Raw genomic sequence first — 23,410 nt, forward strand, 5'->3', positions numbered from 1 at the left:
CATATAGCACAGTATAGTGACATCACACTGCAAACAATGTACAGTACACAGCACTATATTTCCTATACATATAGTACAGTATAGTGACATCACACTGCACACAATGTACAGTACACAGCACTATATTTCACACACATATAGGACAGTATAGTGACATCACACTGCAGACAATGTACAGTACACATCACTATATTTCCTATACATATAGCACAGTATAGTGACATCACACTGCAGACAATGTACAGTACACATCACTATATTTCCTATACATATAGTACAGTATAGTGACATCACACTGCACTATATTTCCTATACATATAGCACAGTATAGTGACATCACACTGCAGACAATGTACAGTACACATCACTATATTTCACATACATATAGTACAGTATAGTGACATCACACTGCAGACAATGTACAGTACACAGCACTATATTTCCTATACATATAGCACAGTATAGTGACATCACACTGCAGACAATGTACAGTACACATCACTATATTTCACATACATATAGCACAGTATAGTGACATCACACTGCAAACAATGTACATTACAGCCTCACTATATTTCACATACATATAGGACAGTATAGTGACATCACACTGCAGACAATATACATCACTATATTTCACATAGATATAGTACAGTATAGTGACATCACACTGCAGACAATGTACAGTACACATCATTATATTTCACATACATATAGTACAGTATAGTGACATCACACTGCACACAATGTACATTACAGCCTCACTATATTTCACATACATAAAGTACAGTATAGTGACATCACACTGCACACAATGTACAGTACACAGCACTATATTTCCTATACATATAGCACAGCATAGTGACATCACACTGCAGACAATGTACAGTACACAGCACTATATTTCCTATACATATAGCACAGTATAGTGACATCACACTGCAGACAATGTACAGTACACATCACTATATTTCACACACATATAGGACAGTATAGTGACATCACACTGCAGACAATGTACAGTACACATCACTATATTTCCTATACATATAGTACAGTATAGTGACATCACACTGCAGACAATGTCCAGTACACAGCACTATATTTCACATACATATAGCACAGTATAGTGACATCACACTGCAAACAATGTACAGTACACAGCACTATATTTCCTATACATATAGCACAGTATAGTGACATCACACTGCAGACAATGTACAGTACACATCACTATATTTCCTATACATATAGCACAGTATAGTGACATCACACTGCAGACAATGTCCAGTACACAGCACTATATTTCACATACATATAGCACAGTATAGTGACATCACACTGCAAACAATGTACAGTACACAGCACTATATTTCCTATACATATAGTACAGTATAGTGACATCACACTGCACACAATGTACAGTACACAGCACTATATTTCACACACATATAGGACAGTATAGTGACATCACACTGCAGACAATGTACAGTACACATCACTATATTTCCTATACATATAGCACAGTATAGTGACATCACACTGCAGACAATGTACAGTACACATCACTATATTTCCTATACATATAGTACAGTATAGTGACATCACACTGCACTATATTTCCTATACATATAGCACAGTATAGTGACATCACACTGCAGACAATGTACAGTACACATCACTATATTTCACATACATATAGTACAGTATAGTGACATCACACTGCAGACAATGTACAGTACACAGCACTATATTTCCTATACATATAGCACAGTATAGTGACATCACACTGCAGACAATGTACAGTACACATCACTATATTTCACATACATATAGCACAGTATAGTGACATCACACTGCAAACAATGTACATTACAGCCTCACTATATTTCACATACATATAGGACAGTATAGTGACATCACACTGCAGACAATGTACAGTACACATCATTATATTTCCTATACATATAGTACAGTATAGTGACATCACACTGCAGACAATGTACATTACAGCCTCCCTATATTTCCCATACATATAGCACAGTATAGTGACATCACACTGCAGACAATGTACAGTACACATCACTATATTTCACATACATATAGTACAGTATAGTGACATCACACTGCAGGCAATGTACAGTACACAGCACTATATTTCCTATACATATAGCACAGTATAGTGACATCACACTGCAGACAATGTACAGTACACATCACTATATTTCACATACATATAGCACAGTATAGTGACATCACACTGCAAACAATGTACATTACAGCCTCACTATATTTCACATACATATAGGACAGTATAGTGACATCACACTGCAGACAATATACATCACTATATTTCACATAGATATAGTACAGTATAGTGACATCACACTGCAGACAATGTACAGTACACATCATTATATTTCACATACATATAGTACAGTATAGTGACATCACACTGCACACAATGTACAGTACACAGCACTATATTTCCTATACATATAGCACAGTATAGTGACATCACACTGCAGACAATGTACAGTACACAGCACTATATTTCCTATACATATAGCACAGTATAGTGACATCATACTGCAGACATTGTACATTACAGCCTCACTATATTTCACATACATATAGTACAGTATAGTGACATCACACTGCAGACAATGTACAGTACACATCATTATATTTCACATACATATAGTACAGTATAGTGACATCACACTGCACACAATGTACAGTACACAGCACTATATTTCCTATACATATAGCACAGTATAGTGACATCACACTGCACACAATGTACAGTACACAGCACTATATTTCACATACATATAGTACAGTATAGTGACATCACACTGCAGACAATGTACAGTACACAGCACTATATTTCCTATACATATAGCACAGTATAGTGACATCATACTGCAGACATTGTACATTACAGCCTCACTATATTTCACATACATATAGTACAGTATAGTGACATCACACTGCACACAATGTACAGTACACAGCACTATATTTCACATACATATAGTACAGTATAGTGACATCACACTGCAGACAATGTACAGTACACAGCACTATATTTCCTATACATATAGCACAGTATAGTGACATCATACTGCAGACATTGTACATTACAGCCTCACTATATTTCACATACATATAGCACAGTATAGTGACATCACACTGCACACAATGTACAGTACACAGCACTATATTTCCTATACATATAGCACAGTATAGTGACATCATACTGCAGACATTGTACATTACAGCCTCACTATATTTCACATACATATAGCACAGTATAGTGACATCACACTGCACACAATGTACAGTACACAGCACTATATTTCACATACATATAGTACAGTATAGTGACATCACACTGCACACAATGTACAGTACACAGCACTATATTTCACATACATATAGTACAGTATAGTGACATCACACTGCATACAATGTACAGTACACATCACTATATTTCACATACATATAGCACAGTATAGTGACATCACACTGCACACAATGTACAGTACACAGCACTATATTTCCTATACATATAGTACAGTATAGTGACATCACACTGCAGACAATGTACATCACAGCCTCACTATATTTCCCCTGCACACAGCAGCATTGCTCAGCACAGCTCTCTAGGGCAGGAGCAGCATTGGGAGATCCCCACTATTACTATAAGCCTGTCCTCTGCTATTTCAGGCAGCAGGCCCCTCCCTCCTATGTAAATATACATGACATTGCTGACTGGAGGGGAGGGGCTTGGGGTGGGTGTCAGCTCCTTGGAGCATCGCTGCTTGTATGAGTATTATTAGTAATCACTACTCAGCTGGGTGCATGTCCATGTACAACATGACCCGAGCTGCTGTGTGTGTGCAGTGCCCCTGCCCTGTGATGTGACAGCAGCACCCACTGCTCCGGCCACTATGGGAGGACAGGTCACCAGGAGCACACTGTATGGTAAGGACTGAGCCACAGGGCTGCAGGGAGCCATTGCTTGTCCATGCATGATCTACTGTATGTGTAGAGGGAAGGTGAAGGGGAGCATCTTTGTGCTATGATACATTGTTGCCTTCTGTCCTTTGTAGGTTGTCATAGATACCCTGTGTTATTGATTCCATGCACTGTGCTCTTCCTCCTGGCCTCTGCTCTGCCTGGATGGCTGCATTTCACCATTGAAGTGCTTTAAATAATTGATTATTCCCAGGAGTCAGACATGTGGGAGGAGGAGATCCAGAAGCATTCTGCATGGCAAGGGCTGCACATTTTGGTTATAAATGATTTCTCTTATATTTTTGCACAAGCCTTTTTTTTATATATTACAGGACCATTAGGATGAGACATAGACTGAAAATGTCTCCAGAAGTGTTTAGGATGCAATTACCATGAATGCAGGATGACACTTTTACAACATTTCTGTGGTTTAAAGGATTTTAAATGATCTCGTCTTATCATTGTATCACACTAGATGATGTGATCACTGCCACATTCAGTGACAATGCTTACATTGATGGGTAGGTTTAGTCACCTGGAGAGGTGCTGCAGAGCGCAGACTGCTTTGTACCTGTAGTCATAGGACAGGAAGGTCCGCTGAGGTCAGGCGTCAAACACTCGCTTCTTCCTTGCAGTGGGTTTCTACGGGCGGATGCTCCATGGTGCTCTTTGGTCGCCTTGCATGTAATATGGTACCTGGCTTCTGAAAGTACGCTGTTCCATCTCCTCCAGTGAGTCCTAGGCCTCCTGCACACGAACGTGTGTGCGCTCCGTAGCCGTTTTGCGGATCCGCAATACGCGGGCACCGTTCTGTGGGCATTCCGCATCACGGATGCGGACCCATTCACTACAATGGGTCCGCAAATCTGGAGGTGCGGAACGGAACCCTACGGGAGCACTGCGGAGAGCTTCCGTGGGGTTTTGTCCCGTACTTCCGTTGCGCAAAAAGATAGAACATGTCCTATCTTTTTGCGGAACGGCCAGATCGCAGACCCATCAAAGTGAATGGGTCCGCGATCCGCTGCGGCTGCCCCACGGACGGGGTTCATGCATTGCGGCCCGCATTTTGCAGCACGACCACGGGGCGCACACGTTCGTGTGCAGGAGGCCTTAGCCAACTCATTACTGCTTCTGAGTATATAGCTATCGGGTATTATGCAATGCATGGAGTTCTAATCGTTATTTGTATGACGGCTCCTGCACAAGCTGTAGTTTCTGTCCGCATTCATTTCAATGGGGCTGCAAAAGATGCGGACAGCACATTCCACAGGCTGCAAAAATAATAGAACATGTCCTATTCTTGTCCATTTTGCGGACAAGCATAGAACATTTCTACAGAAGGGGCATGTACTTGGCCGGGATCCGTGTTTTGTGGACTGCAAAACCCTCACGGCTGGGTGCATGAGCCCTCATCCTGAGATCCTGCCTAGAAATAAATGATGCCGTTTTAATGGAAATGAAAGTACTTCAGAACCAATCTCATTGCTGGGAACCAGTTGGGGGTCAGTTTCGTGTCCATTTTCACATTCTGAGATTCTGTTTTGGCTGTTGCTATAAATGTCTGTTTCATATCTGTCCAGGAGGCAGTAACACTTGATGGAATGAACAGTGCTGCTTCCTTTGGGCGATTTGGGTGGGACCATCCAACCGTCTAATATATATGGAGGCCTCCGGACTCTCACCAGACCACAGATGTCACAAGACATAAGGATCTTGTTACTTATAGCGCTCATCGGGCCTTTAATTTTTTGTTGTGGTGTCATTTTTTGACATTCTGTGGTCTCAGATGTCAGTTCAGTTGTAACTTGTAGGGTTGTAAGCTTATCTTATCATTTGGCAAGGACCCAGAGGATAATATAACAAAATGCATCAGTAACAATCCAATCTCCTAATAAATGCATTATGAGAGTAGAGGGAGGACACGTTCCAGGAAAAAGCTTACATTTAAGTTGACCTTTAATTCCCATAAGTAGAATAAAGGTGGTCGTAATAATGTCCATCCCCTGACTCCCCGTAATCCTGCACCGGAGCAGGTTCATCCAATATTTAATCTGTATCTCCAGCCATTTGTGGCAGCCTGTGTCTGCCGACAAACCAACTGGGAAACTGTAGAAAATATAATTCCGTTATACTGTATATAAGAAATAGCTGTTTTTACAAATCCCTAACATATTTGCTGGTACTTCAAAAGTGAGGCCTAAGGCTTCGTTCACATCAGCGTTCAGCCTTTCCGTTCTCCTGCTCCGTTTAGGAGAACGCACATAACTGAGCCAAACGGAGTCCTTAGGACCCCATAGAATATAATGGGGTCTGTTATGTTTCCGCTCAGAAGATGATTTTGAAGCGGAGACAAAAGTCCTGCATGCACAACTTTTGTCTCCGCTCCAAAATCTGAGCGGAAACATAACGGACCCCATTATAGTCTATGGGGTCCTAAGGGCTCCGTTTGACTCAATTTGGCGTCAGTTATGTGCCTTTTCCGTCCTTTCCTAAACGGAGCAGGAGAACGGAAAGTCCCCAATATTTATAGCTATATGGTGGGCAGAGGTAACAATTGCACCCAGGCCCTGGTGCCTGAGGAACCTGGAGAACCTCTGCCCCATGGGAAGACACCAGTATGAGGCTACTTTCACACTAGCGTTCGGAGCGGATCCGTCTGATGTTTCATCAGACGGATCCGCTCCGATAATGCAGACGTTTGCATCCGTTCAGAACGGATCCGTCTGCATTATTACTTAGAAAATTTTCTAAGTCAGAAAGTAGCCTGAGCGGATCCGTTCAGACTTTACATTGAAAGTCAATGGGGAACGGATCCGCTTGAAGATTGAGCCATATAGTGTCATCTTCAAGCGGATCCGCCCCCATTGACTTCCATTGTAAGTGTGGACGGATCCGCTCGCCTCCGCACGGCCAGGCGGACACCCGAACGCTGCAAGCAGCGTTCAGGTGTCCGCTCGCTGAGCGGAGCGGAGGCTGAGCGCTGGCAGGCGGATGTATTCTGAGCGGATCCGCCTCCACTGAGAATGCATTGGGGCCAGACGGATGCGTTCGGGGCCGCTCGTGAGCCCCTTCAAACGGAGCGCACGAGCGGACACCCGAACGCTAGTGTGAAAGTAGCCTTATAAATGATGCATGGTAGATGGGGGCCTTGTTCCAGAATTAGTTCCAGGAGCTTCGGCCTCTGCATGGACAATGGCTGTAGTCTAGTTATATGATTGAAATATGTTAAAACATCCAGACTGACCAGATCAAGAATGGCTATGATTTCCATGTATTACCAGAGAATGCGATCATCGTTGGTCCATAGAGTTTAGCAATTGATGTTCCTGTGCTCGAATTGTTCTCAGTGGTCACCTCATAGACGGTCATCTTTTGTAAGGCTAGGTTCACATCAGCGTTACAGTATTCCTGCAGAGGAGCAGAGTACCGAAATTACTGTATGAGGCATAGCTGAATACCGCCAGGGCCCACCGGATACCCATTCACTATAATGGGATCTGTCAGGTTTCCGGCATAAATGTTGGCTTTCTGCTGGAAAAATACAGTTTCATGCAGCAGAAAGTTGTCATTCTTGCTGGACACCTGACGGATCCCATTATAATGAATAGAGATCTGATGGGTCACAATGGTGTCCGTCTATGGTACGGTAATTCTGGTGCTCTGCTCCAGTAATGCAGATGTGAACCTAGCCTAAAACCCATGCTCATTATCATCTTTAATTGCGTATTATTAGAATTACTTTATTATGTATCATGGATCTATCTATGCATCCAGGCATGTGTGGCGATACAACAGTCAGATCTGTTAGAGGTTTCCTTAGGCTGAGAGGCTAGCCGTCACATGCATATCTCATGTGGGAAGGAAAGAACGAGAGAGAGGACCCTGTGTAAGGACGTGCAGAGATTAATGATTAAAATGTGCAAATCTCCTCAGGGGGCTTTGTGCTAGCTGGAATATAGAGACAGCATTAATTTAGATTGGTAGAGGGACAGCAAAGCAGTGTTCAATATTACCAGATTGCTTTAACCCTGTCACTGATGTCTACGTTTAGGCCTTGAACCATGAATCATAAAGGGCGAAGTGGCAAAATTCATAGAAATGTAGTGTTATGTAATGGCCCTGGAATTAGCTGTGAAGCTGCATCCCGTTTTGCATTGCAAACATCCATAAAGAGTCTTTTGTGCGATAGGTGAGGAAATCAAATAGTTCCCACTATCTGTAATAAATTTGCCATTGTTCTTAGACTCGGATGAACTTCTAATTCAATGGAGGTTTGTTCTATAGGTAATAGAACGACAACAACTATCGGACCTGTAGAAGAGCAGCTGGTCCTGGACATGGCAAAGATTTGGACGTTTTCACAGTTCTTGAGATGTTGCCGTATATGCAGTTGGTATGATGATGACTTGTGTCCATTGTCATTTGGTATATGTGGCTGACCAGAATGATTGAGGTCATTAGGTTGTTTTCATAGCGTTTCATGGTGGTTCAGAGTACACTTTTTGGAGTCTTATGGGATATTGGATTCATTGACTGGTTTAGCTTTCATCATCGTATTAATCTCACAATAGTGACATCAGCCTCTAGCTTTACTTGGTTGTTACCTCAATTGGATCCCCTCCAGAAATTACCCGTAGACCAATAATATGGACATCTCACAAGCTTTCTTGGCCTTGAATTGAATTTAACACTTTTCTCCTTTGTTACTGATTGGCTGTACTTAGCTCTTTTTGGAGGCCTCGTAGACTCTCTATGAACCTCTACACTGCTCGCCCTGTTTTCCAAGAAGAGGTCACCAGGAATGAAGGAGCACAATGTTCAACTGATCACTTCTGCCCTTACCTTTTATCAATTGTGGAGGTCTCAGCACCCAGGCCCCCAATGAATAAAACTTCTGATTCGTCCCCGTGGCATGCCAAAAGTTTGACACATTTACATGTATAGATGTTGGTCATCAGTCAGCGATCAGAACAATATCTGGATGGTTGACCTGAGTTGACCATTTACACTAATACATATTTTTCTAAAACAACCCTTAATCTTTGCTCATCTTACGAAATAAAACCTTTGTTTTCACCAAGGCCTTTCTCAGATGACTGTTCACACACAAAAATTGTATTCTATAAAATTTCTAGCAATTCAACTACAGTACTTCAAGAGATATAGAAATAGGGGCAGGGGATACATAGTCATCATGTGTGATATCAGGTGGTAGATACCATGTGTGCTATTGGATGGTACATAGTCATAATATCTTTTATCGGGTGGTACATAGTCATCATATGTGCTATCAGGTGGTACATAGTAGTCACCATGTGTGTTATTGGGTGGTACATAGTCATCATATGTTTTATCAGGTGGTATATAGTCATCATGTGTGCTATCTAGTGGTACATTGTGACCATGTGTACTGTCAGGTGGTACATAGTCACCATTTGTGCTATCAGGTGGTACATAGTCACCTTGTGTATGATCAAGGGGTACACAGTCATAGTGTGTTATGAGGTGGGACATGGTCACCATGTGTGTTATCAAACAAGTTCAAAGTTTCCATTGACTTAGAAGAGGCAGATCACACTGGTACCTGACTTGTAGACATGCAGTTAGAACCGGCCGGACGTTTACACAAACACAATGGAAATAATTGTTTTGTGTTTGTAACTTCAATAACTTGAACTAAAGGTAATATTTTGGAAGATGTTGATTGTTTCCCATGAGTTGCCTAGTTAAGACTTTGTTGGGTACAACATTCTTAGCAACTGTAGATCTTAGGAATTTTGAAGCAGAACTGAAACCAGTGTGGAAGTATCTTCATGTAGTGGTGCAACAGAGGATACAGAGACTGGGATTAACCATATCCTACCATTTTGTATTTGCAACTCCTATGAAAACCAAGATCTCCAAGGTACAGACTACAGACAAACTCTGTGTAGTCTGATCCTGCAGTCATGTGTCTTTCTGTAGGGAGTAAATGAGAAGTCCAGGGGCACTTTTACTCAGGCCGATGATCAAGGATGTGCATAGCTCATTGCCCTATGTACTGTAAACAAGTCTCTAGTGATGAGGGAAGTTATGAAAATTAAAATTTGGCTGCTTTGCCGAATTTCACAAAGAAATTCAATTCATGACCAATTACTTCATCACGAAGTGCATTCCTTTGTATGTAGTGGGCGCAATGACGGGGAACTGCGATTGCGCCGGCCCCATCTTTGAACCCCTGCATTCATCGCTAATCACGGCAGTTACTAATGTATTGTAATTGGCCATATTGCCTCCTTCACTGGCTGGATTCATTTTTCCATCACATTATACACTGCTAGTGTCCAGCGGTTATGGCCACCGCTGCAGCACAGATACGCAGTAGCTAGGATGGGAGCTGCTGCGCAGGTGTGCCTATGCGCACTCCCACAATCCCGGCCTTTAGAGAGGCCAACATTTTTTCCTATAGTGTGCAAGCATGACCACCGCTGCTGGATTGTAAGGTGGTCGTAACTCTTGGATATGAGCAGTGCATAATGAGATGGAAAAATGAATCAAGGCAGCAAAGGAGGCAATATGGGCAATCACAACACATGCCATTTGCTGAAGTGAGACAACCCCTTTAAAGTTTGTTTTTTTCTGCAAATTTACATACATAACAAAAGACTACGGTTGAGCGAACCCGAACTGCAGAGTTCGGGCTCGTACCGAACTTTGCGAGTTCGGGTACCCGTACCCGAACCCGGACTTTTTCACTGAAGTTCGGGTTCGGTGTTCGGGTGATTTTATTATTTTCCATTATAACATGGTTATAATGGAAAATAATAGCATTCTTACGACAGAATGCTAAATAAAATGGCCATTGAGGGGTTAAAAAAAAAAACCTCACCTCATCCACTTGATCGCGCAGCCGGTATCCTCTTCTTTCTGCAGGACCTGCAAAAGGACCTGCTATGACGTCACCGCGCTCACCACGTGGTGAGTGCAGTGACGTCATCACAGGTCCTTTTGCAGGTCCTGAAGAAAGAAGAGGATACCGGCTGTGTGATCAAGTGGATGAGGTGAGGTTTTTTAATTATTTTTAACCCCTCAATGGCCATTTTATTTAGCATTCTGTCTTAAGAATGCTATTATTTTCCGTTATAACCATGTTATAACGGAAAATAATAAAGTGAAGTTCAAGTCCCCATTGACTTTAATGGGGTCAAGTTCGGGTCCCACGGGTTCTCTCATCCCTACAAAAGATACAACATACAGGTATGTTTCGAATGCTGTTAACATGCATTGTTGGGTATTGCTGGTACTTCTATTAGTGAAAATGTGCTGACACACTCTCTTTAAATCTTGACCTGATCCTGACTGAAACACAGTTTTGATGCCACAGGAGCTTCCCTGTCTGAAATAAAGCTGTGATGTCACAGGAGATTACTTATTCACTTTCTCTACTTAATAAATGCCATTCGATGAAGTAAGACAACCCCTTTAAAGGTAGAGAAGAGATAGAATTATGTGTTGCTGAAGGGAATAGCAAGGTCTTATTCGGTCAGTCACTCAATAATCACCTAGTGCAGTTCTAATGAAGTAATAAGATCTACTGACAGCGAAGGCAACAATTTGGCACCAGCACGAGGCCGGGGATCATCTTTCTACAAGCTGCTTTTAATCTGATTGAATGTCAGTTTTTATTCTGTAAAAGTTCTGCTGCTCACACATTGAACAAATTGTTTTGTTGCAGCAGAGGCGTCTCATTCATTAGGAATACTTATGTGAAGGAGCAAAAGGGAATGTTAATTTGGCACTTAGTCTGCAAGTGAGACATTTTTATTATTTACATGATACAGGAAGACAAACACTATTACACAATACACTATATGGCGCTTTTGCTCTTCATTAGCACAGTATAAAAGGGAGTCTGTCAGGACTAAACCACTAACACCACTTCACAGGTCATATAAAACAAGTGCAAACATAGACCTTAAACAGATGGCGGCATGCACTTTTTTGGCCCAATGTTCACGCTGGAATTGCCCCTTCAAGTCAGTGGGTAGATGAAAAAAATGGACAGCACATCCATATTTTGGTCGTTTTCATGGATAATTGCTAGGAGACATTACGGACGTGAAAAAACAAAACGTATGAAGCATGGATGAAAAAATGTACAAACGGGATGCAGTCGGTGACAAAACTGATTCGACATAGATGGAAAATCATCACTTTTGGGGGGACGGTACATAGATATTACATGGCTCATCAGAATGAGCCCTTAGTTAACAATCAGACCACGTTTTATCAAGCATAAATCCAGGTTATTCCAAAGGGTTCACTTTTGAGTTGAGAACATCAAGCAGAGTTCTGCACCTGTGGTGGGGTGTCCTCCAAGTTGAGGAAGCTTCCCCGACTTCTTAATTGGCAGGGCTGGACAACTAAGCCGGCACTGACAATCTCGTGCCTGTGCCACAGCTCCGGGTAGCAACTGTGCATGTGCTGCTACATTTCTGAGTAGCAGCTCACGAATAGTCACTGCTGTAGCGGAAGTAAAGCCTCTGAGCTACTAACGCTACTCGAAGTAACAGCACAGGCACAAGATTGTCACGGCTAGCCAGTATGTCCGGTCTGTAAATCAAGCAGCAGGGTGAGCGTCCTCCACTTTGGGGACACCCCGTCACAGGTGCAGAACTCTGCTTGATGAGACAAATCGATTCTTACACATCGATTAGCTCATCTATTCTTGTAACTGTATGCACAGTATGTCTTCTTTCAGCTCAGTTAGTTGTGTTTCTACTGGTTTATAAACGTTTTTCTGTTTTGCATCCTTTAAAATAATCATGTATGAAGGTAGCTGCCATTGTGTAATGTATTTATTCTACCTTTATTGCTCCTATCTCCCGTTCTGGGCTTTGGTCAGATGACCATGTCCATGCAGCTCTTACTTATTTCTTGTGTGTCCATGGGCGGGGCAGTGATAGGGGAGTGTCTATGTAAATAGCTGTGTGGGAGGAGCTATAAACTAGTTGGGTGTTAGGGGCAGTGCTGGAGCTGTGGCAGAGAAAGGAGAAGTGCATCATGGGTTTGGTTGGATACAGGAACAGGAAGTGCTACATACAGGAGGGAAACAAACCAGAGGGATCAGTTTACATGGTGAAAATGGGTCAGGAGAGTCAAAATTTGAAAAAAAAAAAAAAGCATGGGGAAGATGTACATGAGGTAAGCAACTACATAAACTTATCTATTAAAAAACATAGTAATTACCTTTAAAGTTCTGGCCCAGAAGGTTGATCTGTGATAGCTATCATTTTCAGCCATATCATCTGAATGGTTTTGTTGTCACCCAGAGGGCACGCCCACTAACATGAAATGAATGGAGCTTTAATAATAAATAGTAATATCTTTCTCCCTTGTGGCAAGAGAACATAAAAGGCTATAAAGTCCATAATAAATAATGAATCTAGTGAAATCACATATAACCTATATAGGACTATTCGCCTCCACTAGCTTATTAAATTTATTTCCTATCACAAGGGTTTCGCGTGGCCTTTGTGCTGTTCCAGGAGCACAGTTTGCTTTTTCTTTTCCCATGGAAGTCAGAAAGATGGCGTGCTCATGTCTCTTTCTTTCTGCTGATTTTTATGCAAAATAATTGTTGATTCCGATAAATGCTGATGTCAACTGTAAGGCCCCTTTCACACAAGCGAGTATTCAGCGCGGGTGCAATGTGTGATGCGAACGCATTGTGCCCGCGCGGAATCCGGACCCATTCATTTCAATGGGGCTGTGTACATGTGCGTTGGTTTTCACGCATCACTTCTGCGTTGCGTGAAAATCGCAGCATGTTCTATATTCTGCGATTTTAAACGCAACTCTGGCACCATAGAAGTGAATGTAGCTGCGTGAAAATCGCATCCGCAAGCAAGTGAGGATGCGATGCGTTTTTCACTGATGGGTGCTAAGAGATTTTGTTTGTATACATTCAGTTTTTTATCACACGCGTGAAAACGCATTGCACCCGCGCGATAAAAACTGAGCTGAACGCGATCGCAGGCAAAACTTAATGAGTTTGACTGCGAAATCGCGCATTTTTCTCTGAGCGCATTCGCAACACATCCGGACCTAATCCGGACACGCTCGTCTGCAAGGGTCCTAAAATTTTTATGTATTGTGTAACAGCCCCTGCCACCGGGCAGCTGTTTTTTGTAGGGCATTTTTACACGCACATGATGGATGTAACTCATGTGCCCCAAACCCCTCTTTTTTAACACATTGGTATCTTTGCTGGCAAGTCGTTCAGTAGTATCTAATACATTTGGTCAGTGACTTGTTCAAGGTGCCGACATCCCACATCTTCTCTTTGGCTCACAGGCCGTGAACAAGGTCCTGGTGGACCGAAACATTGGCCTCACCTTAATTTTGTAACATATTTAAAGGGATTCTGTCAGCTAGTTTGAGCCTATAGAGCTGCGGACATGCGCTGCTGGATCACCGCTAGCACGTCCGCAATATACATCTCCCATAGCTCTGAGTGCTTTTAATCAATCAAAAAAACTATTTTATATATATATGCAAATGAGGAGCCCAGCCATGCCCACTGTGAAGGAGCCCAGCACCGCCCCGCATCCTCCGAATCTCCTTCCTGCTCCCCCGACGACACAGAGTTGAAGCGCTGTAATCTCGCGCATGCACGAGTATGCCGCATGTGAGTGCTGGTATAGTGTTCCTTCCCTGTGCTGGCATCAGCCTCAGGGAATGAACTGTGCATGCGCTAGCTGCCATGCGCGAGATTACGGCTCGTCAACTATGTGACATCAGAGGAGCAAGGAGGCGATTTGGAGGATGCGGGCGGTGCTGGGCTCCTTCACAGTGGGCGTAGCTGGGCTCCTGAAACGTGGTAACAGCCTTTTGGGCTCCTTACTAGCCTCGTTTGCATATATATAAAATCTTTTTTTTGATTGAATAAAAGCACTCAGAGCTATGGGAGATGTATATTGTGGACGTGCTAGTGGCGATCTAGCAGCGCATGTCCTCAGCTCTATAGGCTCAAACTAACTGACAGAATCCCTTTAATGATTTTGCATTTATATTGAATGCCGTGGTATCATCTAGACTATCCTCAAGATAGGGCACAAATATCTGATCGGTGGAGGTCTCACTCTGGTGAGCGCTGCAGCCTCCTCAAAGCCTTACCAAGCACAGTGCCATATAGTGGCTGTGCTTGGTATTGCATCCCAAACCTATTCATTTTTAATAGGCCATGTAACCAAAGAACACGACATCCCTGGCCTAGAAAGAGTGTGTGGCGCTGACTGGAGAGCTGCGGCCTCTTCAATCAGCTGATCAGTTTGGATTACCAGGAATCGGACCCTTACTGATCTGATATTGATGACCTATCTTGAGGATAGGCCATCAATTTTAAACTTCCAGAAAACCTCTTTAATCAAGGATGGGCACAGGGGTCAGGAGTCCCCATTCAAGAACAGTATATGGGTCACTAGTTCAGCATAAGACATCTCCATTTGGTCTTTACAGTCATTATAGTTAGTTCTGAATTCTCAGATGTTAGGTGAAGTAAGAAATTGGAGAGACATTGATGGCCGCTGTGACCCTTGCCAATCTCAACATCAAAATACCCAAGGAAAACATCATGGTTGCCTACTGTTGGCCCTACTTAGCTTTTTCTGGAGGCCACGTGGTTGACCTATTTTAGTGAAGAGCTGTCCATGTGACACCTGGCCTCTTCATTTCAGCCGTCAGTGCGAGTCTTGGTAATAGTGACTACCGCCAATTGGACGTTGACATCTTAGATATATGCCTTCAATGGTCACCTTTACAAGTGTACCAGACATACAATCTGTCAAATACACATACATTGGAAACCTTGTATCTGATCAAATCATGTTGTCAATACTGATAAATGGAATACCAGAAAAACTAAAGTAATAATCAATAGGTTGTAACTCCAATCTATCGCTGTCTAGGAAGATATCAAGGGAGACAATTAGGGAAAGATGTAGAAGATAAAAATTAGACAATTACAAGCACCTTCATAATCTTCTTAGTGAAAAAAAAATTAGCAAAAATTTGTCACATCCTGACTCACCCAGCAGACAAGCAGTCATTGCCGCTGGCAGATTGCATACCTACTTGGGCACTTGGCATATCAAGGGAATGTGCAGTGACGTCCAACGCAGCCGCGCAGTGAGAAATCACAATGCACCAGGACAGCTGTCTCTCTAGTAATGATTATGGCAGCGCAGTGCAGGAAATGGTCATCTGGGTTTAGAAGAAGACTTGGACCTGATTACATGCACTGAATATAATCCTTTCAACATATTGTATTGATGTTCACCGTCTGTGACATGCCTGTGATATCTGATCTGATATTATAGTCAATGGGGACGGAGCGGCGGTCCGGCGGCACGGCGAAATAGCGGCAGGACGGATCCGACAGGGTGAACAGCCTGTCGGATCCGTCCTGCCGCTAGTGGGAAAGTAGCCTTAGCAGTCAACGTGACATTGATCAGCAATTTAGGATTATCATTGAGCAGGGCAAATGAATTCAGATTCAACTGTAAAATGTTAAAATGCAATTTTTCCAATATATTTTATGTTTCAATTATACGCAGTTTCCAAGATCTTTGCTTTCAGTCATTGAATAGAACTTGCTTACTTCTGGAGGAGGAGAATCTGACCTGACCATCACAAGACGGAGAACGGGTAATTGTAAGGTGACTGTAAGGGGTTGTCCATCTGTGTGACTGGGGCAAAAAAACAGGGCAGATTCTCCTGCCTTGGAAGTAATGAATAAAGAAGCCAATCAGAGTCTACAGCAGAGATTTGTGAAATAGCAACAAATCAAGAACTATAAGCTTAAAGGGATTATCCCACTTCGCCTTTTCATACTTACCTGCTGCCAGCGCGCCGTTCACTCCTGGATTCTGGCTGGGGGCGGGCTTCATCTTGATTGAAGTCTTCTCCCGGCCGGGCCGCGCGCTGGACTGAACGCGCATGCGTGACTTATTCCTGGCCAGTATAGTACAGAGCCGGCGCGCGCGTTCTGACCAGGAAGAAGTCACCATCGCGCATGCGCAGCGGCTTGCGTGTTCAGGACAGCGAGCGGCCCAGCCGGGAGAAATGAAGGAGTCTTCTGCGCAAGCCGGAGAAGAGCGGTGGCCGTAACCAGGGGAGACCGAATGACAACAATGAAGTAAGTGGGGAGGAATTTTATCCTAAACGGTGGGAATTTGTCAATCAAATATACAGTATTTACAAAAATGATCACTGTCAAATCATTAACAGATTTAACAGTGATCATTATGATGGGATAACCCCTTTAATTTTGATTATTTTGTACTGCCCTTTAAGTTGAGTAATGCAGACCTTTCCCTTCAGATTCCTTGTCCTTGGTTTGCTTCATTCATTTATATGAATACGCTCGTGGGCCTGAAGGTAAATCCGGGCTGAACTGGAGCTACCTGCAATGCAGAGGCTTTGGCAGATTTTACGTAATCTGCAAAGCGCCAGCATCTCTCACTTTGGCTGGAGTGTAAGGATAAGGTTGTAGTTGGAGATCAGAGTCTTAGTCTTGTGATATATTCTTTGTCTCTTTATTATACTATATGTACATGCACCGATTATTTTATATGTCATTATATACGTATGGTTAGAAGCATATCATATGCCGTCAGAGTCCGGGGTATTATCCACTACACCCTGTACTCCGGAATGGTGTTTGGATATAGAATACGTGGTGCTGATCCATAGCCAGTTATTACTTATAATTATTTACACTTTTCATTATTTTCTTACTGTACATAGCAAAAAAAGACAAGACAGCAGGGAGGAAAGATTGCATATGAAATCCATACTAATTGTAAAGGGTTAATATACTGGGTTAATCTAGTACTGCCGATGCTTATTGGCCTGTAATGCTGACAGACATGGCTCCCCCAGGGTGGACAATGCAGTGGCTTAAGGCCTCATTCAAAACATTGATCCGCAAAATACGGATGACGTCTGTGTGACGTCCATGTTGCAGCGTTTTGTTTTTTTCCGACCCCATTAACTTCAGTGGGTCCGTGGACATGTCCTATTCTTGGCCGCCAAATCCAGTCCCTGATGGACCCAGTGAGGTTTATGGGGGTCATTTATTATTCAGAAATACGCCTATATTAGGCATATTTTAGGTGCAAATGGTGCAACGGTTAGTTATGCCGCTATCTGCGACTTCACCCTGCACATGCCATGTCTAAAATCCTGGATGGGGAAGGCAGGCCTGTTTTAGGCGTAGAAAAAGGTACAAATGTAAGACCGCAAGGAAGCTGTCTTACATTTAGAACTGGCGCTGGATGCGCTGAAGTTATGGAGAGGCCGCCGTCTCTTCATGACTTCGGTGGAACAACCGCCAGCTATGGGGCTTTATTAAGATCGGCGTCTAAAACACCATTCTTAATAAATGTGCCCCAATGTGTCTGCAGGCAAAACAGATGCAACACGAACGTCACACAGACATCATCCGTATTATGTGGATCCACGTTTTGTGGGTTGAAAAATAAGTGCGGTTGTATGCATGAGGCCACATTCTGTTGTCTAGAAAACGTATTGAATTGCCTGCTGAGCTTTAGCTAGAGGGGTTGTATTTTGGGTGCTGAAAGTGCCCACTTTCTAAACCTCTTATAGGCAAGTGCACGTAAAGGGAGCCTTTCCCAGGCATAACACGTTGTAGGGCTAGCTCCGCTGAGGATTCCTTCATTCTGTAGAAAAAGGGCTTTTAATTCATATGCAAATGAGACGTTTAGGGCACTGAGGACGGGCCCATGCCACTCTGCTCCCCTGTTCCCCAAGAAATGACTGCCCTTCAGCATCCTTTTCTGAAAAGTCTGTGTTGTGCCATCCCTCTTCTATTCTTCATGAATAACTTAAAGGGGTTGTCCCACAAAATATATTCTACAGTTTTCAAACCAGCCCTTGGATCTGAATACTTTTGTAATTGCATATCCTTTTCACAGTGTTTGAGACAGCATACCAATGACATAAGTTTTTAGAATTTTGCTTGTTTTATTAGTGCATTTTAACACCAGTAGTACGTATCAGTGCAATGTTTCTGGCCCTATTCAGGTGCCCTTCTTCAGGCTGATAAAGACAAAGTGATATAATAACAGACAAAGATGTATAATTAGAGTAGAAGTACATGATCACCAAAAAATACATGATTACATTACATGCATGATCCTATTTGTAAATTATAGTATATAGAAAGTAATGTGGAAACAACATGATTTTTCATATACAGATATATTCATATACACATATATATATATATACACTGCTCAAAAAAATAAAGGGAACACTTAAACAACACAATGTAACTCCAAGTCAATCACTCTTCTGTGAAATCAAACTTAGGAAGCAACACTGAGTGACAATCAATTTCACATGCTGTTGTGCAAATGGGATAGACAACAGGTGGAAATTATAGGCAATTAGCAAGACACCCCCAATAAAGGAGTGGTTCTGCAGGTGGTGATCACAGACCACTTCTCAGTTCCTATGCTTCCTGGCTGATGTTTTGGTCACTTTTGAATGCTGGCGGTGGTTTCACTCTAGTGGTAGCATGAGACGGAGTCTACAACCCACACAAGTGGCTCAGGTAGTGCAGCTTATCCAGGATGGCACATCAATGTGAGCTGTGGCAAGAAGGTTTGCTGTGTCTGTCAGCGTAGTGTCCAGAGCATGGAGGCGCTACCAGGAGACAGGCCAGTACATCGGGAGACGTGGAGGAGGCCGTAGGAGGGCAACAACCCAGCAGCAGGATCGCTACCTCCGCCTTTGTGCAAGGAGGAACAGGAGGAGCACTGCCAGAGCCCTGCAAAATGACCTCCAGCAGGCCACAAATGTGCATATGTCTGCTCAAACGGTCAGAAACAGACTCCATGAGGGTGATATGAGGGCCCAACGTCCACAGGTGGGGGTTGAGCTTACAGCCCAACACCGTGCAGGACGATTGGCATTTGCCAGAGAACACCAAGATTGGCAAATTCGCTACTGGCGCCCTGTGCTCTTCACAGATGAAAGCAGGTTCACACTGAGCACATGTGACAGACGTGACAGAGTCTTGAGACGCCGTGGAGAACATTCTGCTGCCTGCAACATCCTCCAGCATGACCGGTTTGGCATTGGGTCAGTAATGGTGTGGGGTGGCATTTCTTTGGAGGGCCGCACAGCCCTTCATGTGCTCGCCAGAGGTAGCCTGACTCCCATTAGGTACCGAGATGAGATCCTCAGACCCCTTGTGAGACCATATGCTGGTGCTGTTGGCCCTGGGTTCCTCCTAATGCAAGACAATGCTAGACCTCATGTGGCTGGAGTGTGTCAGCAGTTCCTGCAAGACAAAGGCATTGATGCTATGGACTGGCCCGCCCGTTCCCCAGACCTGAATCTAATTGAGCAAATATGGGACATCATGTCTCGCTCTATCCACCAACGTCACGTTGCACCACAGACTGTCCAGGAGTTGGCAGATGCTTTAGTCCAGGTCTGGGAGGAGATCCCTCAGGAGACCATCCGCCACCTCATCAGGAGCATGCACAGGTGTTGTAGGGAGGTCATACAGGCACGTGGAGGCCACACACACTACTGAGCCTCATTTTGACTTGTTTTAAGGACATTACATCAAAGTTGGATCAGCCTGTAGTGTGTTTTTCCACTTTAATTTTGAGTGTGACTCCAAATCCAGACCTCCATGGGTTGAAAAATTTGATTTCCATTTCTTTATTTTTGTGTGATTTTGTTGTCAGCACATTCAACTATGTAAAGAACAAAGTATTTCAGAAGAATATTTAATTAATTCAGATCTAGGATGTGTTATTTTTGTGTTCCCTTTATTTTTTTGAGCAGTGTATATATTTATATATATATATATATATATATATATATGCACTCACCTAAAGAATTATTAGGAACACCATACTAATACGGTGTTAAACCCCCTTTTGCCTTCAGAACTGCCTTAATTCTACGTGGCATTGATTCAACAAGGTGCTGATAGCATTCTTTAGAAATGTTGGCCCATATTGATAGGATAGCATCTTGCAGTTGATGGAGATTTGAGGGATGCACATCCAGGGCATGAAGCTCCCGTTCCACCACATCCCAAAGATGCTCTATTGGGTTGAGATCTGGTGACTGTGGGGGCCATTTTAGTACAGTGAACTCATTGTCATGTTCAAGAAACCAATTTGAAATGATTCGAGCTTTGTGACATGGTGCATTATCCTGCTGGAAGTAGCCATCAGAGGATGGATACATGTTCTCATTCTGTTTACGCCAAATTCGGACTCTACCATTTGAATGTCTCAACAGAAATCGAGACTCATCAGACCAGGCAACATATTTCCAGTCTTCAACAGTCCAATTTTGGTGAGCTCGTGCAAATTGTAGCCTCTTTTTCCTATTTGTAGTGGAGATGAGTGGTACCCGGTGGGGTCTTCTGCTGTTGTAGCCCATCCGCCTCAAGGTTGTGCGTGTTGTGGCTTCACAAATGCTTTGCTGCATACCTCGGTTGTAACGAGTGGTTATTTCAGTCAACGTTGCTCTTCTATCAGCTTGAATCAGTCGGCCCATTCTCCTCTGACCTCTAGCATCCACAAGGCATTTTTGCCCACAGGACTGCCGCATACTGGATGTTTTTCCCTTTTCACACCATTCTTTGTAAACCCTAGAAATGGTTGTGCGTGAAAATCCCAGTAACTGAGCAGATTGTGAAATACTCAGACCGGCCCGTCTGGCACCAACAACCATGCCACGCTCAAAATTGCTTAAATCACCTTTCTTTCCCATTCTGACATTCAGTTTGGAGTTCAGGAGATTGTCTTGACCAGGACCACATCCCTAAATGCTTTGAAGCAACTGCCATGTGATTGGTTGACTAGATAATTGCATTAATGAGAAATAGAACAGGTGTTCCTAATAATTCTTTAGGTGAGTGTATATATATTCTGTATATGAAAAATCATGTTGTGTCCACATTACTTTCTATATACTATTATTATACAAATAGGATCATGCACATTTTGGCTACCATTTTCTCTTTGGAATCATGCTATTTAACTTATCCTACAATCATGGAACCCTTTTCCCAGAATTGTGTAATTGTATTGTATTGTAATCATGTATTTTTTTGGTGATCATGTACTTCCACTCTAATTATACATCTTTGTCTATTATTATATCACTTTTTCTTTATCATTCTTTATCAGCCTGAAGAAGGGCACCTTAATAGGGTTGCACCGATACGTACCACTGGTGTTGAAATGCACTAATAAAACAAGCTAATTTTGGTGTGCTGTCTTGAACACTGTGAAAAGGATATTCACTGATCCCCGAGGTGGAGGGAGTCAACTCAAAGATGGACACCCGCCAAAGCCATAAGCGGACGAGTGCTGTGGTCACAACTTCGTCTACAGGACTTTTGTAATTGCATGTAATTAATATTTGTATAGCTACTGAGTTATTCAATAAAATGTATCTGTATAGTGCCACTTAATTTCTTATTTCTTTGACCGGCTCATTAAGAAGGCCGCACATGCTCAGTTTCATCTTTCAACTGCCTCTGGAGTTGTGATAGGGAGAGCATGGACACGCCCCCTGAGCTGTGATAGGGAGAGCATGGACATGCCCCCTGAGCTGTGATAGGGAGAGCATGGACACGCCCCCTGAGCTGTGATAGGGAGAGCATGGACACGCCCCCTGAGCTGCAGCAGAAAAGACACTCCGCTTGAGCTGTCAGCTTGATATAAATCTAGCAGAGCAATGAATGTGGAGATCTCTGGATCCATGTGAGGTACAGGGCTGGTTCTAGCTTTGTTAGGAAGATTATCGTGTACTGTATGATGTTTATTACATTATTTATGGACTAACCCCTTTAAGAAAAATTCTCAAGTGGGCATTGCCATTCCCCTACAAAGTAGTATGTCCCTACACAATCTGACATTGTCAGCATACCCCCTACTGATGGCACTCAGTTGTCATTCTATTCATAAATTTCTAGGATCAATAATAAAGGAATGGAACAATGTAAAGTTCTAAGGCTACTTTCACACTTGCGGCAGAGTGATCCGGCGGAACTGCCTGCCGGATCTGGCAATCTGCATGCAAACGGACAACATTTGTAGATTGATCCGGATGAGGATCGGTCTCACAAATGCATTGCAAAAACGGATGGACTGGCCCGCCCGTTCCCCAGACCTGAATCTAATTGAGCAAATATGGGACATCATGTCTCGCTCTATCCACCAACGTCACGTTGCACCACAGACTGTCCAGGAGTTGGCAGATGCTTTAGTCCAGGTCTGGGAGGAGATCCCTCAGGAGACCATCCGCCACCTCATCAGGAGCATGCACAGGTGTTGTAGGGAGG

General features: G+C 43.1%; 1 protein-coding gene across 2 annotated transcripts in view; it reads left to right on the top strand.

Annotated features, from left to right (window-relative positions):
* Window positions 1-23,410, top strand: part of NEURL1 (neuralized E3 ubiquitin protein ligase 1) — a 291,834-nt gene that overhangs the window by 182,670 nt on the left and 85,754 nt on the right. The window contains exon 1 of one of the 2 annotated variants that reach the window (XM_040437456.1): window positions 3,859-3,990. The exons of the other annotated variant lie outside the window; for it this stretch is intronic. Within the exon in view, the coding sequence (XP_040293390.1) occupies window positions 3,957-3,990 (34 nt within the window). The 5' untranslated portion in view covers window positions 3,859-3,956. Of the gene's footprint in view, window positions 1-3,858; window positions 3,991-23,410 lie in introns of those variants that run through there. 2 annotated transcript variants of the gene reach the window in all.

The sequence above is a fragment of the Bufo bufo genome, chromosome 6 (genome assembly GCF_905171765.1).
Source record: "Bufo bufo chromosome 6, aBufBuf1.1, whole genome shotgun sequence".
NCBI lineage: Eukaryota > Metazoa > Chordata > Amphibia > Anura > Bufonidae > Bufo > Bufo bufo.